This window comes from Trachemys scripta, chromosome 3 (assembly GCF_013100865.1).
Source record: "Trachemys scripta elegans isolate TJP31775 chromosome 3, CAS_Tse_1.0, whole genome shotgun sequence".
Taxonomy (NCBI): Eukaryota; Metazoa; Chordata; order Testudines; family Emydidae; genus Trachemys; species Trachemys scripta.
Window position 1 is genome coordinate 169,152,936 of NC_048300.1, and position 19,026 is coordinate 169,171,961.

The 19,026-nt window shown below is 44.0% G+C and overlaps 1 protein-coding gene across 3 annotated transcripts in view; it reads left to right on the forward strand.

Annotated features, from left to right (window-relative positions):
- The window catches only part of TRAPPC12 (trafficking protein particle complex 12), a 91,125-nt gene that overhangs the window by 45,906 nt on the left and 26,193 nt on the right, over positions 1–19,026 (forward strand). For all 3 annotated transcript variants that reach the window (XR_004645239.1, XM_034766427.1, XM_034766428.1), the window contains exon 6: positions 17,057–17,169. Coding sequence is in view for 2 of the 3 variants with exons in the window: in XM_034766427.1 (XP_034622318.1) it covers positions 17,057–17,169 (113 nt within the window). In the remaining variant the exon portion in view is untranslated. The remainder of the gene's footprint in view (positions 1–17,056; positions 17,170–19,026) is intronic.

Consider the following 19,026-nt stretch of genomic DNA (forward strand, 5'->3'; position numbering starts at 1 on the left):
ACTCCAGTAGCTGGCAGTAGAAGTAGGCTGTTCACTTTTGTTCACTAGCTTTTCAAGTGAGTAATACTGTCAGTGTTACTTTCGCTGTTCTGCTGGATAGCCAGTCAATTTCTCCCTTGCTGAGAAAAACCTTATAAACATCAACTGGAGAGTAGAAAACCCTTTTAATAATATATATGCGTTTGAATTTCAAGACACACTGTTTGTTTTTATATACTTCTGTATGGAGGTGTACTTTTTATTTGATCAGCATCAGTGTATTCAGTACAGTACTGAATAATATATAATAGAGGACCTGGACTCCACCAAAAGGTGTTTATAATCAGAGTCTCCGATCTTGCAGAGGGCTGCACACAGCCAGTCCTCGATTTGTGCATCACATCTCTTTCCCTAGTGGGATTTCATCTGGATGTATGTGTCCACCTATGTAAAGGCCCTTTGTAGGGCTGGACTTAAGTTAGGCAATACAGTTCAGACCACAGAACAGCAGGTAACCAAGTACAGGGAACACTTTTAGGCAATATAGTTGACACTTAATTTTGTAGAATCCAAGGCTGGGAAAGATCATTCTTCTTCGAGTGCTTGCTCATATCGATTCCCATTAGGTATGCGCACGCTGCGTGCACGATCGTCGGAGAATTTTCTACCCTAGCAACACCCGGTGGGTCGGCTGTGGAGCCCCTGGAGTGGCGCCTTCATGGCGCTGGATATATACCCCAGCCGACCCAGCGCCCCCTCAATTCCTTTCTACCACCCCTGACGGTCATTGGAACTGTGGAGCGCGGCATAGCTGCTCTCCACTCTCCCTAGCTTAACTTGTTAGTTCTTATAGATAGTTGTAGTTATATTCTTTAGATTAGTTGTTGTTAATAGTTCACTCATTAGTTTAAATAGTTGTAAATAGTTAGCGGGGGTTAAGGTGGCTATATTTCCCCCCTTCTTCCCCCGGCGCACAGCCGGGCTCATGCCCAAGGCTCCTGGCTTTAAGCCGTGCGCGTCCTGTGCTAAGCCTATGCCAACAGGAGATCCTCACGACTCGTGTCTGAAGTGCTTAGGAGAGTCTCACCAGACAGATAAGTGTAAAATCTGTAAGACTTTCAGACCCAGGACCAAAAAGGAGCGGGACTTTAGACTTAAGCAGCTCCTCATGGAGGCGGCACTTAGCCCAGATCCTCCCTCAGCGCGCCAAGTCCCGGCACTGAGCGCCTCGGTGCTCAGCGCCCCTGCGGCACCCATCGGTACTGCACCGCGAGCAGACGTGGATAAGGCCACACGGCACCATCCTCCCTCGGCACCGCGTCCGCCACAAGCGCCTCAGCGCCGTTCCCTGTCTCTGGGACATAAAAGACCCCGTAAGACCCAGGACGCCGCGGTCCTACAGGCACTGGCTCCCCCGGCACCGGTGGTAGAGCTGCGTCCACCTCTAGAGCGCCAGAAGGCACAGATATCCTCAACGCCATTAACTCCAACACCGGGGGGTAGGGCCATTGAGTCCGGTGCCGACTGGCTCACCGCCTCGTTCGGTGGCAGAGCCCTGTTTCCTGTCTACTCCGGAGACCTTCACGACAGCAAAAGACCTCATCGCCCTCACGGAGCCGGCACCGTCTCAGCCCGCGGCACCGCCTGCTCTTCGGACCATGCAATCCAGGGGCAAGCCTGCCCTGGTACACCCGCCATCTCCGAATGTGGACTCGCGGCACCACTCCCGGTCTCAGAGCAGGTCCCAACGCCGCTTGCAGTCCCGGCACCGATCTTCACCCCGGCACCGATCGTACTAGCAGCCTAGGTTTTCTTCACGGCACCGATCTACGTCTCGGTACCGATCGGAGTCTAGACGCAGTTCTTGGCACTGGTACGAGCGCCGCTCCAGTTCGAGAGGTCGCTCCCAGCAACAAGTCTACAGGCGCTCTTCGTCATCCCGATCCAGATCCGGATCTCAGCACCGACATGGCCAGCGGCACCGCTCTCGATCACGGTACCGCTCACCGGCACCGCGCAGGGACCGCTCGCCTATGGACCGGCACCGATCAGCACCGTACCAGACCGAGCCGATGCAGACACGCTCGGCACCGCCCTGGCCCTCAAGATCGGCATCTCGCTCATCCGACGGGGCTTCCCGATCAGCGTACCCTGCTCAGGGTCAGGGGGCAGAGGGCCCTGCACAGGACCCTACGCATTGGTCTTTCTGGACCGCGTGGGCATATCATCAGGCGCAAGGGGCTCCACCATCGGCCTCTCGCTCAGCGCAATCCGAGCCCAGAGTCCCAGAGGCCACCATCTCCCGTCCTCCCCCAGGGGGCATGGAGGCTCCCATGCCTACACCAGCACAGGCCCCAGACCCCGGGGCAAGAGATCCTCCGCATCAGGGACCCTTAGAACCGGACTTTCATTTGGATCCCCTACCCTGAGGCATCCTCCTCATCTTCCCCGGATGAGGCGGTGGCGGGCACAACAGCCTCAGGCCCACCCCCAATAGATCTCCGTGCCCATCAAGACCTATTATATAGGGTGGCATGCAACATGGACCTCCAGGCGGAGGAGATAGTAGAGGTACAGGACCCGGTGGTGAGCATCCTGTCGGCTGATGCCCCATCCCGGATGGCGTTACCACTGATTCGTACGATTCAGGCTAATGCCAATACCATATGGCAAACCCCTGCCTCCATTCCACCCACTGCCAGAGGTGTAGAGAGAAAGTACTTTGTCCCCTCCAAGGACCATGAGTACCTATATACACACCCTCCACCGTGTTCACTAGTTGTGTCCTCGGTGAACGCAAGGGAGCGCCATGGCCAGCAGGCAGCAGCGCCCAAATCGAAGGACACTAAACGCTTCGATTTGTTCGGGCGTAAAGTGTATTCAACGGGGGGTCTGCAGCTCAGAGCTGCGAACCAACAGGTGCTCTTGAGTCGCTACAGTTACAACTCATGGAACTCCATGGGTAAATTCAAAGAGTTGGTTCCCCAGGACTCAAAAGAGGAGTTTGGGGCCTTAGTGGAGGAAGGTAAGAAGGTGGCTAGGACCTCCTTACAAGCCTCCCTGGACATAGCGGACTCTGCCACCAGGACACTAGCATCTGGGATAGCCATGTGACCTGGCTCCAGGTTTCGGGGTTACCGCCAGAACTGCAGCAGACCCTGCAGGATCTACCGTTCCAGGGCCAGGGGTTGTTCTCAGACAAGACGGACTCTTGGTTGCAGAGCCTCAAGGACTCGAGAACCATCATGCGCTCCCTGGGGATGCATGTCCCAGGACCCCAGCACAGGCCCTTTAGGCCCCAGCCACAAAGGTTCTATCCTCCTCCTTCTCCTCCTCCGAGACAGGACTTCCCCAGAAGGAGGGGATGACACGGTAGACGGAGGTCGACCGGCCCTCAACACGGTCAGAACCAGGGCCCTCCTAGGCCACCTTCAGGACCTAGGCAAAACTTTTGAAGGTGCGCTCAAGGACGGCGCGCCGGCCACTACCTAGGATCCATTTCCTTCCTTCTGGGATCGCCTTTCCCGTTTCCACCGTGCTTGGTCCCTTATAATCTCGGACCATTGGGTCCTTCGCACGGTGGAGAGGGGATACGCTCTCCAGTTTTCTTCTTTCCCCCCCTCCCACCCTCCTCCCCGTCCCTCTTCAGGGACCTTTCTCACAAGCATCTCCTTACACAGGAGGTTTCTGGGCTCCTCTCTACGGGGGCCATAGAGGAGGTTCCCCCGGAGTTATGGGGCAGGGGGTTCTAATCCCCAAGGCAAAGGGGGTCTGCGACCCATTTTAGACTTACGCGGGCTCAACAAATTCATAGTAAAGTTGAAGTTCTGCATGGTCTCCTTGGGGACCATCATCCCTTCCCTGGATCCTGGAGACTGGTACGCCGCCCTCGACATGAAGGACGCATATTTTCATATAGCGATATACCCCCCTCAAAGGCACTTCCTTTGCTTTGTACTAAACAATGGACACTACTAATTTTCTGTCCTTCCCTTCAGATTGTCTGCTGCACCAAGAGTGTTCACCAAATGTATGGCTGTCGTGGCAGCATACCTTCGTCAACAAAGGATACAGGTGTTCCCGTATCTAGACGACTGGCTAGTGCACGCCCGGACCAGGGAGCAAGTTCAGGCGCACGTCCAGATAATACTACAAACATTCCACAAGTTAGGCATTCTACTCAACAAAGAAAAGTCCACTCTGGAGCCAACTCAGAGGATAGAGTTTATCGGGGCAGTTTTAGACTCCAGACTCGCCCGAGCTCTTGTTCCAGACACTCGATTTCACACCATCGCGAATATCATACAAGGTCTCCTGGTCTTCCCGATTACCACAGTAAGGACATGCTTCGGCCTGTTGTGTCACATGTTCTCTTGCACTTACATCACCAGGCATGCCCACTTCGGCTTCGCCCACTTCAGGCCTGGGTATCGTCAGTGTACCATCCTTATCAGGACAACCTAAACATGGTGGTCACGGTTCCAAACCCAGTCTTGACCGCCCTTACCTGGTGGCTGGATCACAGGGCGGTTTGCGAAGGAGTGCCGTTTCACGCCCCACAACCCTCCCTGCACCTGGTCACGGACACTTCATCTCTAGGCTGGGGCGCTCACCTCAGGGAGCACCATACCCAGGGCCTGTGGACCCCATCCCAACTAGCCCTGCACATCAATGTCCGAGAGCTGATGGCGGTGCGCCTAGCATGTCAGGAATTTCTCGGTCTCCTACATGGCCGTTGTGTGTCAGTCCTCACAGACAACACCAAGGCCATGTTCTATATCAACAAGCAAGGAGGAACCCGGTCGTCTCTCCTATGCCAAGAGGCCATTCACCTGTGGGAGTTCTGCGTTGCCCACTCGATACATCTCATGGCATCGTTCCTCCCTGGAGTCCAGAACACTCTAGCGGACTGTCTCAGCAGATCCTTCCAGACGCACGAGTGGTCGATTCGCCGGGATATCATCCATTCCATCTTCCAGAAGTGGGTATTTCCCCAGGTCAACCTGTTCGCCTCACAAGCCATCAGGAAGTGCCACGTGTTCTGCTCCCTCCAAGGGCGATCTCCGGGCTGCCTGTCGGACGCTTTCCTCCTATCATGGAGAGACCAGCTGTTCTACGCTTTTCCTCCATTCCCACTGGTCCACAGGGTGCTGCTCAAGCTACGCAGAGACAAGGCACGTATGATTGTAATCGCTCCAGCTTGGTCAAGACAACACTGGTACACCACGCTTCTGGAGCTATCGGTGCAAACTCCGATCACGCTTCCCTTGTGCCCAGACTTGATCTCTCAGGACCACGGCCGACTGTCACCCCGACCTGCAATCGCTCCACCTTCCAGCGTGGATGCTCCATGGCTGAATCGGACAGAGCTACGATGCTCACATCCCATGCAACAGATTCTGCTGGGAAGTAGAAAGCCCTCTACACGGACCACTTACTTAGCCAAGTGGAAATGGTTCTCCTGTTGGTGCGAGCAGCAGGCCACGCCCCCCTTGCAGGTGTCTCTTCCTCTTATACTTGAATATCTCCTATCCCTGAAACAGCAGGGCTTGGCGATATCTTCAATCAGGGTTCACCTGGCCGCTATATCGGCGTTCCACCCAGGAGAACACGCTTCCTCGGCCTTCTCTCACCCGATGGTCGTCAGATTCCTCAAGGGCTTAGACCAGCCATACCCACAGCAACGCCAACCCGTTCCGGCGTGGGATCTTAACCTGGTTCTCTCCAAGCTCACAGGGCCCCCGTTCGAGCCATTGGCTACCTGCTCACTCCTTTACCTATCTTGGAAGACAGCCTTCCTTGTAGCCATCACTTCAGCAAGGCGTGTTTCTGAAATCAGGGCGCTCACATCTGAGCCTCCGTACACAGTCTTCCATAAAGACAAGGTGCAGCTTCGCCCCCACCCCGCCTTTCTTCCCAAGGTAGTATCAGCATTTCATGTGAACCAGGATATATTTCTCCCAGTCTTCCATCCTAAGCCGCACGCCACCCGTCAAGACCAGCGTATGCACTCCTTGGACGTACGCAGGGCCCTGGCTTTCTATATTGAGCGTACGAAACCATTTAGGAAGACGACGCAACTATTCGTTGCAGTGGCCGACCAGATGAAAGGCTTACCGGTCTCCTCACAACGTCTCTCCGCTTGGATCACGTCCTGCATTCGTGCTTGCTACGACTTGGCCAGTGCCCCGACGCCGCACCTCACCGCCCACTCCACGAGGGCCCAAGCCTCCTCGACTGCCTTCCTGGCTCAAGTCCCAATCCAGGACATTTGTAGAGCTGCAGTTTGGTCATCGGTCCACACCTTCACCGCTCACTATGCGCTTGTACTGCAGTCCAGAGACGATGCTGCATTCGGATCAGCGGTTTTGCACACAGCGATGTCTCACTCCGACCCCACCGCCTAGGTAAGGCTTGGTAGTCACCTAATTGGAATCGATATGAGCAAGCACTCGAAGAAGAAAAAACGGTTACTCACCTTTATAACTGTTGTTCTTCGAGATATGTTGCTCATATCCATTCCAAACCCGCCCCCCCTTCCCCACTGTCGGAGTAGCCGGCAAGAAGGAACTGAGGGGGCGTTGGGTCGGCTGGGGTATATATCCAGCGCCATGAAGGCGCGACTCCAGGGGGCTCCACAGCCAACCCACCGGGTGTTGCTAGGGTAGAAAATTCTCCAACAATCGTGCACGCGGTGCGCGCAAACCTAATTGGAATGGATATGAGCAACACATCTCGAAGAACAACAGTTACAAAGGTGAGTAACCGTTTTTGTGATCATCTAGTCTGACTTCCTGTATAACACAGGCCAGAGAACTTCCCCAAAATAATTCCTAGAATATATCTTTTTAGAAAAACATCCAATCTTGATTTTGAAATTGTCAGTGATGAAGAATTCACCATGACCTTTGTTAAATTGTTCCAATGGTTGATTAATTATGTAATATAGCACATTTATTTCAGTCATAAATTAGTATTAATATACTCAGTCCTTCTTGCTTTCTCTTTTCCCATGTAATCCGTTGATTATTGAAGCAGATATAGGCCCTTTTCCTGTCTTTGATCCATAGGCTTATGAGATTAAATTTCATATGCTGAATTCTACAATCCATTTATCAGACCTTTATAATACTATTGTTATTGAGAGGTTATAATAATCAACAAATATCATTGCTACTTCTCATTTTTGTTCCAGGTAATTGAAACAATGTATAAAAACAAAAATAACCATCCTTTCTCCATATTGATACACTCTCTGCCAATCACCTCTTCCATCTTGAAATACTGCTATTCAAAAGCACCCAGTGTTTTCAACATGCAAATGATTACCTCATCCATTCACACTGCTCACTTTCCCCAACTCTTGTACCATTAATACTGCCCTATTAGAGGAAGGATGGTGTTATGATTATGGCAGTAGACTCAGTGCCCAGACTCTCTGGGGGACTTTGAGCAAGTCACTTGCACCAAGGACGATAATGGTTGGTCTGTATTGTCTGTTTAGATTGCAAGCTCTTCGGGGAAAGATTTCTCTCTTCCTATTTTCTTTTATGGACCCAGCACAATATGGCCACAGTCTTGGTTGGCTGCATATAGTCGTATGTAAATTTCATAGCTGAATGTTAACATTATGTCTGTGGTATTTCCGTGCACCTCATACATGGTTGCACAACATTGATTTTCTTTGGTCCTCAAATTAAATATAGCAAGAAACTATTTATGACCCACTCTGATTAAATTTGGGAAGTGGTTTCCATTCTAAGCCCATGTATTCAATCATTCAGAACTTCCTGAAACTTTCAAATCTTGGGCTGAAATTTTCCATTACTTGATTTCTACCTGAAAGTTTTGGACAGTTTCAACAAAACAGTTCAAATGCTTTTAAGCAAAAGAAGCGTGGGAAAAAATACTGTATCCATTATAAAATAATAATTTTGTGACTTTGTTGCTTAGTAATGTAATACTAATGCTGAAATGATTGAAATTTACCATGGAAATTTACTTTGATTTTACCGAAACTCACATACTTATCATGTGTGACAGTACACTCTTAGGGCCTGATTCCATTAAAACAATATGTGTTTTTAATGTAGCCAAATGCAAAGGTATACACTAGGAACAAGGATTGCAGATCATATCTATAGAATGGGGGACTGTATGCTGGAAAGCAATGATCTGAAAAGGATTTTCCAGCATAGTTGACAAGCAAGACAAGACATAACAAGAACCATACAGTGTGTGTGTGTGTGTGTGTGTGTGTGTGTGTGTGTGTGTGTGTGTGTGTGTGTAACTAGTAAAAACCATACTAGTTCAGCTTACTACATAGAACAACATGTGACAGTGAAAATTTGCTGGTTATGTATAGGCCATCAAAGTTCACAGCCAGATTAACTTTGATTAATTTTCTCATCCTTTGATGTACACTGTCTGAGGAAGACTGTGCTAGTGATTCAAAAGCAAATGCCCTCTATGAAGTTTACTGACCAAAGGCCTGGCTCATTGATTCTTTCTGTTGGTTTCAGTGAGTGCTGAATCAGGCCTAAAGGCCTGCAAAAAAATTGTGCATGTGAGTAGTCCCATTGAGTTGAATTACTCATGTGCATAAGTGAGTTCAATTGCATTACTTGTGTCCATAAATGTTGGCAGGTTCTGGACGAAAATTATTAAAACTGGATAGGTTAGAGAGAAGATACTTTATCATATAGAAAGTGTCAGTAAGTGTTTCAACAACTTTCACAGTGAAAATTGTTTAAAATATTTAAGAATACAATATGCTATACATATAGATAAAGTTGCAGAAAAAGTATATTACAATTGTATTACTTTAGAAATTGTATGAAATCATGTATCCAAGACTACCGTATATACTTGTTTATAAATGGGTCTACACCAAAATTTGATGATTTTAAACTCTATGGAATCAATTAATTGATTACCTTATACATTGTCGTTTTGTTTACCTGGAGTGTCTGCAGGCATGGAGCCCCTCAGCTCCCATTGGCTGGGAACGGCAAACCGCGGCCACAGGGAGCTGAGGGGCTCTGTGCCTGCAGACGCTCCAAGTAAACAAAACGTCCTGACGGGCCGGGAGTCAACATTTTCCAACCCCTGAAATATGGGGTCGGCTTATGAAAGGGTCATACATTTTTTGCTATTTTTACCTATCTATTTTAGGGGGTCATGTGAACCCGCAGTGTTCTATAAACTATGTTTTATGTATGGGAGTCTAAGAAATTCCTAGCATCTGATGTTCTTTATTCTTTTTTCTACTTTGACTAATTTTTTCACTTTTTGTCTTTTGTGATCTATTAAAGTGATGCAGGAGAACATTTAAATTAAAAAAATCATAAATTGTTAGTTTATAAACCATGGGGCCCTGAGCAACCTAGTTATACCGACCTAGGTCCCGGTGTAGACAGTGCTATGGCTTCTCCCATCGATTTCGCTACAGCCTCTCAGGGAGGTGGAGTGCTGCACAGACAGGAGAAGCTCTCCTGTCAGCATAGGTCGCATCTTCAGTAAGCGCTGCAGCGGCACAGCTGCAACAGTGCATCTCTTTTAACTAACTTTTTTTCCCTTTTCCTTCTAACTTACTTTCTTCTACTTTATTATCTGACTATCAGCATTCATGATTTCACTTTACTCTGAGTCTTAAATATTGTTTGGTTCATTTACATGGGAATTTTATCTAAGTAAATCTGGAATTTGGCTCTCTTCATATTTACAGTATCATATCTCCTATTGCCAACTCCAAATGTTCAAAAATCATAAATACCCCAAAAAAATCATGAGATTGACTTTAAGATCATGAGACTTAAAAAAGTAATAAATGTGGAGTTCTTGTGATTTGCTTTCTGGTTTCTGAGCCTTTAACGTGCACTTGGGCCATGTTTCCAAGCTTTTTTTCACAGCAATGAAGGTTAGAAAGTTACCAGTACTTTTTCTTTTAATGAAAGGTAAGACTCTCACAATATCACTTGTTTTCAGGCGCTGGGTCTTTAAATAAAACATAAAATAAAACATAATATATCCCGAGACGCGTGATAAAGTTGCAAGAGTTGGCAACTCTGAAAACTTACCAGAGTAGTAATTTAGCAGATTTGAAATGAAGAGAAATCTTTTCCCTATTTTACATCTGAGGTTTTTAGCTTTCTTTTCTTTGTACAATGTAGATTTATATTTTGCTGTGTTTTTTTCATATAAATAGAGAAGATTTGTCTTTTAAAAGCTTAAACATTGCAAGAATCTTGAATGTTTATTGCCTGAATTTTCACCTTTCCCTCTCCCCCAAGTGTGTTTTTTGTTTTGTTTTTCCTTAATACTTTTTTGCCCTAGGTCTCAGTCTTGCTCCCTTTAATGTCAGTGGCAAAATTCCCTTTGACTTTAGCAGGGTCAAAATTAGACTTGTTGTTCTGAGTAACACTAAAGCTATTTAAACAAAAATGGTGCGAGTATTTGTTTTGAGCAGTAAGAGCACGCTTAGAAGAGAACTGCAGCAGGTTTTCCTCCACTGCAGCTTACTGGGGAGCTGTTGCAGAGAGGATTGGGTGTTGCTTACAAGCTGCCAAGTTTTGATGAATTGGGACTGAGTGTTTTGTTTACTTTGTAGAGACAATCAGGGGGAAAAAAGAGACAAGACTTTAGGGAATATTACAATAATAATGAGAGAACAAGCGTCACCTGTTCTTGCCTTTATTTCCACAAAGCTTCAAAGGGTTCCTTCCTTTTCTTAGCAGAAATATTAATCACTAGTGGCTATCACAGATAGTGTGTAGTTGTTAAAAGTTTACCTAGAGTTAAAGCTCCAGAATACTAATTGTTGCAACTTGTTCTTTAAGCAACTTGTGAAATACCTGTAGTCTTAAAGAATTCTCTTTATATTCCATATATAATATTCTTTGTGCTTTCCTGGGTAAATCTGATTACATGATCCTGTTCAACTTGAATATTTTTTTTTATTGTAAGAGGGTAGTGATGCCCTCACAGCTTGTAACCTAGATATCTCCAAGGTAATCATGCGCAAGACAGTTCACATAGAAATTCTTTTCAATGTAATATATTTAAATTTCACATTTCTTGTTCAACTATTGTTTTAGTTTTCATGTTTTATTTCTCATCACTATAATTTATTCATATTGTAAATATACCTAGGTTCTCCTATTTGCAGATTCAGCAGTATGCTATTTTAAAACTACTAACCTACTATTCATGATGTTTTATAATCCAAAATCCTGTCTGTCCACTTAACATCGCCACACATCACCATGTATCTGAGTACCTTCCATATCAAATCAGTAGCAATAGTGAACTCCCTAATGAACTGCTTGGAGTCTCCAGCTGTTATCCCTTTTTAAAGAAAAAACTGTTATTTTTTTTGTTTCCTCGTGTTTTAGGTTGTTTTGATTTGTTTGTTACATATTTTTATTTTTTGTGGAAGGTGCTTGAGTAGATGGGGAGGCAGAGTGTCAATGTTGTTAGTCATTCTCTCCATCAGTGTTTATTAATTTGGCAATATACTAAAAATTATTTCTTTCCAAACTGTAACAGTAGATTTTTATCCTGTGTTCTGCTTATAGTAGCAAATATATTTTTTCTGCTATCTCAATATGCACACACCCAACTCCTCAATTTGTTACATATTTAACAAAAAAATACTGTTTGGATGATTAATTACCTCACAATTTAAGCAAATCTTTATAATTACATATTCAACTATGACATTATTAAATTAATGTAGAATTGTTTTGTTTCATCTTGTTTCAGTAATTATTTAAAACCATATGTATTTATTTCAGAGAGCAACATTTTAAGTATTGATATTTTTACTATAGATATGTTTTTCTTTCAGATATTTTAATTACTTAATAGAAAGATGATCTTATATTATTTTCATTGTGCTCATTGGTTCTGTGCTAACTTCTTAAAATGTATTTAGATTATTTTCTTTGGTTCTATGTTTAGTGTATTTTTTATCTTTAGGATATGTTCATCTTGCTTTTTTTTTTTTTTTTTTGGCAAGGTTCGTTACATTTGCAGTACTAATATTCTCAGTATATTTTTTCTTTGTTATTATCCTTATATTAAGACCATCAAAAAGATTTTTTTTTTTTTAATCAAAAGGCTCAACATCAATGCCTCATAGGACAGTGGAAGCTGTGTTTGGGTTTTTGTTTTTTGGGGTTTTGGTTTTTTTTGGGGGGGGGGTAGATTTGCCATTTTCTACTAGAATGAGGTCTTCCATGTCAGCTCCTTTGGCACTGGTTTTCTTACTCAGCAGGAGGAAACTGAAAGACATGCCTTTGAGCAACATGATGTGATGGTGTCACAGAGCAACAAATCAAAGTCCTGTTGTTTAGACCAAAATTCTTATTGAGCTCTGTTAAGTCGGTTAAGTCTTCAAAGTCAGCACTTTCTCTCATTCTCTCATTAGATTACTTTTTACTTTTTATCAGTAGAGCTTGATGAGACTTAACTGAAGATTCACAAGAGTCATATTGCAGTTTGGTCTTTGCCTTTTTCATCCTCCATTCTCCCTGTGAAATTCTACTGAACTGCTTTTAGAGCCCATTATGCTCATAACCTTTCCTTCCACCGTGATACACACATAGGTCACCTTGCAGAGTCTTTTGATAACAACGATTCACAATCATCCACCTTCTAAAAAGATTTTTAGTAACTTGCTATTGCTTCTCTCATGCTTTCAAGGTCTTTCTCAACGTTTTTCTGTCACAGCAGTTTAAAGATAATTATTCCTCTTCCTCAATCTGAAAAAAGCCACAGATTCAATTTTTAGATGTTAGAAATTGTACAGTAGGTAGAAAATATAGAAATATTTTTGTTGGTTTCTTTTAAAAAATTATTCTAGAATAAAAATAAATCCTTTTTATGACCAAACCCCTTGAGATACAATTTATAGGAATGCCATAGATTTTTTTCCAAGGGAAGTTTATTTGTTTATGCTTTATATCTAAGTATTTTGAGGGTTGTAACACTTACAAACTGGCAAAGATTTGTAAAATCTAAAATAAAGTAATGATCATTATTTTTCCTCAGAAAAATAAGTTTACAATTGTTTGTTAAATTAACATAATGTAATGTTTTCATATGGGTGCTGCTGACCTACACCAGTTTTACCTAAGAGTAACCACATCAAAATCATTTAACAAAAATGAAGATAGATCTTCCTAGATCCAATATGCGGGGGAGGGAATGAAGCTGATTTATCTGAGAACAGTTTGGATCTCAAACTTGATTGTCCAACAAGTAAAACATCCCAGGGTTTTTCTGTAAACAAAGTTAGTTCTTAAAATTAAGATGTGTATGCACGCACGCACGTTTCTCCCTTTCTAAAGGACAATTTGCTGATCTGATTTGACCTGCAGTTACAAAATATTGGGTAGGTTGACTGATTGGCGTGCCCTATCAGAGTTTCAAGTTAAAAGTTGGTTTCCCTCCTTACCAGAAGGCAGCAGTTCCTTTTACCACATTTTCATGAGAGCATATGCATAGCTATGTGCATTCGTCCCAAAGTGCAACTTGCGAAGCAGAATAATTTAGCGAAGTAACTAACCAAGCAAGCAAATCATCCATTTTTTCTGCTATTCATAAGGTATGCAAGGAAACTGAGGTGGGAGGGCAGTGCCAGTCAGTGCCTTCAGGGTTTTTAAGTTCAGGTTGGCAGTCTGTTTAGTGCACAGTAAGTAACTGAATTTCAGTTGTCTGATCCTCGTGTATACTTGCCCTGGCTGCTGGCCAATAAAATTTTCCAGACATGCTTGGATCACATTACTGTAGTAAAAATTATTTTACTTAAAAGAATTCTAACTATATTATCAAGATTTATTCCAAGAGAGGCAACAGAGAGAGAAATAAAAACACCAGTGTTTTGGATCCTTCTGGGATGTCAGCATGGGTCACAAAGAGTATAAAATAATAAAAATCTAGGGGGTGGAAGCACGGTATTGATCTTTTCCTTCCTGTGGACTGGCTCCATGCTGCAGTAGTCTTTGATGGACGCTGTGACATCACAGCAAGGTTCATACTAATGGATTGCATTTGAATGGTTTCTGGCCAGCTGCCCTGAATGAAGTAGCACATCATTTGTGCTTAGCAAATAATAAATTAATAATACAAATAAAGTATATTTGTAGGTAATACTGTGTTGGATGCCGGTCCTAACTGAGCTGTTGGGGACTTTCAGCATGTACCAAAATTGGTATGTGACTTTTTGCAGGACACTATGAGTTCCCATAGCTTTCTGCATTAGAAAATAATTAAATGAGTTTCTCTGCTCACACAAAGGAAGTGTGATTTATAAGCCAGATACAGTTGGCCTTCAGCTCCGTTCATCTCTCTAATATAAGGTGACACCAACTTTCGTGATACAGCTTAGTAATGTGGTTCTTGGTTACTCCTTCCCTTTCTGCCTCTGATAGCATACCCACACACACACACACTAGTGGCCTCATGTGCAGCAATGTAAAGGATCAATAACTTTCCAAAATAGACAGTCCCAAAGCTTGTTTACATATTCTATGATTTGTTAGTGAGAGGCATGTTTCCTCTGTGGCACTGCCTGTGGACCGAACTATCCTGATTTGGTTCCCAGCTCAGGTCTCCCACATGTCATTACTGCTGCCGTGTTACTGGGTTTTATTGGTTTTACAAAGAGAGCCAATGATACAGCCTTGTTCTGAGTTCTTTTCAGGGTTGTTATTGGTATGACACCTTCATCAACAAAAATTGCTTCTAAGCCTTCCGATTTTTTTCCATTTTATAGTCCACATTTTCTGAAGCTTTGCTACACAAACTGGACCTAATTTGCCTTTTACTTGACACAGAAAAATCTATTAGAGTATATCATGAGTTGCGTGGATCATACCACACCAGTATGTGCCAACTTTTCTCCAAAATAACCATACTGTCTATGCATTTCTCATTATTACTTCTTATCAGAATTATTACTTGAAGGTTGAATTAGAGCTCATTGATCCATCATTGTGGTAGAGAATATGGTCAGCCTTAGGTCATGTTTGCCTTTTTAGATTTGCAAGATAGGCATTTAAGGTTCATAGCATTCTGCTACAAAACAATTTTAGCTTAGTGTTCCCTCATGAAGAGATTCTGCAGTGCATACACTTTGGTTGTCCCCAGCTTGCATGCCTGGCTCTCTAGTGATCTGGGCATTTTTTCTTTCTTGTTTTGTCCTGTATTGTGCTTGATCACTAATCAGTATAAGGGCATATTAACCTCTTTGCTTTTGGTTTGATAACTTTTTTAAATGTTTCCTTAAAGGAATTACAAAGGCATTTTTGCTTTCTTAATCTGTGTTGTATACTTGATGCTTTATGCAACTAGTGTGTACTCCTACAGAGGGAACACTTCAGTCTCTAAGAGGAGCCTTTGGGGATACTTACCTTTGAAGAAAGGGAATTTACTTAGATGTAATTGGAGTTCTCTTAAAGTCATAATTAGTGAGTGGTTTTCTGGTTAAGATTCTGTCTTGTTTAAAAAAAAAATCTTTAGAGACAATGACACGTATATTTCTCCCTTTGACACATGTGCCTCATAAGAGCAGGAACAAAATCTCATCATCTTTCTAAAAAGCTCCTGAGTCCTGTTTATGAGAACTGGACGATAATCCCTTTAGTTTAGAGTATGCCATCAGGTTAGTGTACTAGACTTATAGGCAAGTGTTCTCTCTCTCTCTCGTCTTCCCCCATCATAGTTTACCCGTTTGTTACTAATAAGGATCAGATTCTTCCCTCAGATAGTTTTTCTCAGTGTCCATTGAAGTGTGCAAATACCTGAGAGCAAATAAGGTGCAGAGTGGGTCTGAGTCTCAAGTCAATTAGGATGCTTCAGCTACTCGCAGGACTGAGTCCTTGATTACTGTATCTTTTTTTACTTTCTAATAACATTAAAAGAAAGCAATGTTTTTGTTGAAAATATTGGTTAAAGTTCTCCTTTCCCCACCCCTTCCGTTTGGTATCCTTCTGTCTCACTGCAAGGAAAACTTTATTCAGTTTGGGATTCACAGTGTAATGAGTCCTTCCATAGGAACACTACTGTCTTCACAGGAGACAATATTTAATACAATAAAAGCTGAACTAAAGGGGTAGGGGGAGAGGTAGGGAGCTGGTTGGTGTTTCAGGGCAGGGATAATCTTGGCGCAATGGATCCCAGATCCTTATTGGGGCTTTGGGTACTATTACAATACAAAGTAATAATAATAGAAATTCAAATAATATATTTTACTTCCTTGTTTTTCTTTAATTGCTCATCAGATTTCATGTACTTAGGTCACAGTATTCCTCTTGTGAACTTTTTGTCGTTTAATTTGCTATTTTCATTCTCTTACCTAGTTTCTCTTAAGGTATGTTGGTTTTCTGTCTTTATTTTTTTCTTTTTGTCTCTTTTATAGGGGCCCTTCAGATCTGCTTTTTATTTATTTGGAGGAAGCAGGAGTGCAGGGGACTGGACTAGATGACCTCTCGAGGTCTCTTCCAGTCTTACGATTCTGTGATTTAATTTGCATTTAATTTGTGTTGCTTTCTTATTTGGTTATCTGTCTTTCTCAATGTGTGTGTCATCTTTGTTTAAAAGGTACCATTAGAAAAGCCATCTTAAATTCTTCAGTACTATTTGTAAATTAGGGATTATTGTATTTCCGTAGCAACTCTATAGTTAAATCGTAGATGAGTTTCCATTCTAAACCCTTATTTTCAGTTGCTAATAAATTCCTCTAATTTCTTTTGGCCTTCTAGACACACAGTATGCTATTATTTTAAGGATGAATTAGTTGCACACTTTTACCATTGTGATTATGCTTGTCTGTATATATTTATATTTCTCTGTCCAAAAATATATGATTCTATAAAGTAGCAAACATTTTACTCATTTAACATTTAGTTATTTAATCAAGGGAAGAAGAGAATTTAGAGATTTTAATTCCTAATCACTTTCTCTAGTGAATATGCCTAGGAAATGTTTTAAGAAATACCCTATAGACCATAGTCAACAATATGCATTGATAACTGTAGCAATCAAATTCAGTAACATTTCATTATGGTTCTAGGTTCCATGGTTCCCTTTTCCATGCGGATTTTACATGCTGAACTTGAACAGTACCTAGGAAATCCCCAGGAGTCACTTGATAGACTGCACAGCATGAAAACAATCTGCACAAAGGTAAAAGCTTCTCTAGACCAGAGGTTCCCAAACTTTTTTTGCTGTGTCCCATTCTCCAGGGGAACCACATAGCCCGCCCGCTCTCCCCCTTCCAACTCCTGGTTGTCCAAGGCAGAAAGTGACTCATTGAGGGGAACAGGCGACGCACACTTGGGACGTCGGCAGGGCCTGATGGGTTCCATAGTGGGTGTGGTGTGGAGCGGAGCAGACTGGGGCTCCTTGTCCTTCTCCCCATGCCAAGAGCTTCTTGCTTCTGCAGGCTCTGGAGGGTTTAAAATACATGGGGCTGCAGCCGACTGGGTGTCTGGGCAGCAGCAGGACAGTACAGTAACTCCTCGCTTAACGTTGTAGTTATGTTCCTGAAAAATGCTACTTTAAGCGAAATGATGTTAAACAAATCCAATTTCCTCATAAGAATTAATGTAAATGAGGGGCTTAGGTTCCAGGGAAATATTTTTCACCAGACAAAAGAATACAGTATACATTTTAAACAAACAATTTAATACTGTACACAGCAATGATGATTGTGAAGCTTGGCAGAGGTGGTGAAGTCAGAGGGTGGAAGAGAGTGGGATATTTCCCAGGGAATGCCTTACTGCTAAATGATGAACTAGCACTCGGCTGAGCCCTCAAGGGTTAGCACATTGTTGTTAATGTAACCTCACACTCTACAAGGCAGCATGAATGGAGGGAGGGGAGACAGCATGGCAGAGAGAGACAGAGACACACACCATGTGCGTGTGAGAGAGAGAGAGAGACACGCATTGCCCCTTTAAGCACACTGACCCCACTCTAAGTACACTGTCTTTTTAAGTAGATTAGCAAGTTGAGACAGCAGCTGCTGCCAGCAAGCTCCCTCCATCCTGAGCCCTGTGGTGTAGCCCCCTGCTCTGTGGATGGGGTACGGGAGGTGGGGGTGGGGGAGGTAGGGGGACACCCTGACATTAGCACCCCTCTTCCCCCCCCACCTCTTCACAGCAAGCAGGAGGCTCTCGGGAGCAGCTCCGAGGCAGAGGGTAGGAGCAGCACATGGCAGTATGGGAAGGAACAGCTGAACTGCCCGGCAATTGATAGCCTACTAGGCGGACGCCTGACAGGGAGCTTAGGGGAGCAGGGAGCTGATGGGGGGCTGCCAGTCCATCCTGGTTCCAAGCCCCCATCAACTAGCACCAACAGGCTGCTCTTCCTGCAAGCAGTGGACAAAGCAGACAGCTGCTAAACAACGTTATAAGGGAGCATTGCGCAACTTCAAATGAGCATGTGCCCTAATTGATCAGCAATGTAACAACGAAACAGTATTAATCGGGATGATTTTAAGTGAGGAGTTACTGTACATAGGAGAGGACATAGGGAGTCCTCAGCAGTCAGGGAGGTGAGGAGAGGGAGAATAGCAGGCTGCTGTTGGGACAGGACTGGGCAGAACTATGCCCCCTGAAAACCTCCTCATACCCTCCTGCCCCCCCCCCCCCCCCCCCCGGGCAGTGCACCACAGTTTGAAAAACTATGCTCTATACAATAGAATCTCTTAATGTTTATGCAGGTATATTTTCCTGCCTTTACCCAAAGCATCCGGTGTAAGACTAAATTTAGGCTTTAGACTAGCCCTGGCAATGGGGTGGTATTTAAGAGCAGGAATTGCACAAGGAAGGGATTGTGCCACTCCTTCCACAGCTTCTGGGGAGTAATTTACTTTCACTCCTTTTTGGGATGTAGAATTCTTCCCTCTCTCCCCATGCCTCCCAGCTCTGTTGACTGAGGTAAGGGGGGAAATAGCTGGGGAGAAACATGGCTGCACCTCTCTCTGGCTGTCACCCAACAACCTGATAGGGACTGTTCATGCCTGAGTAGAAGGGCGTA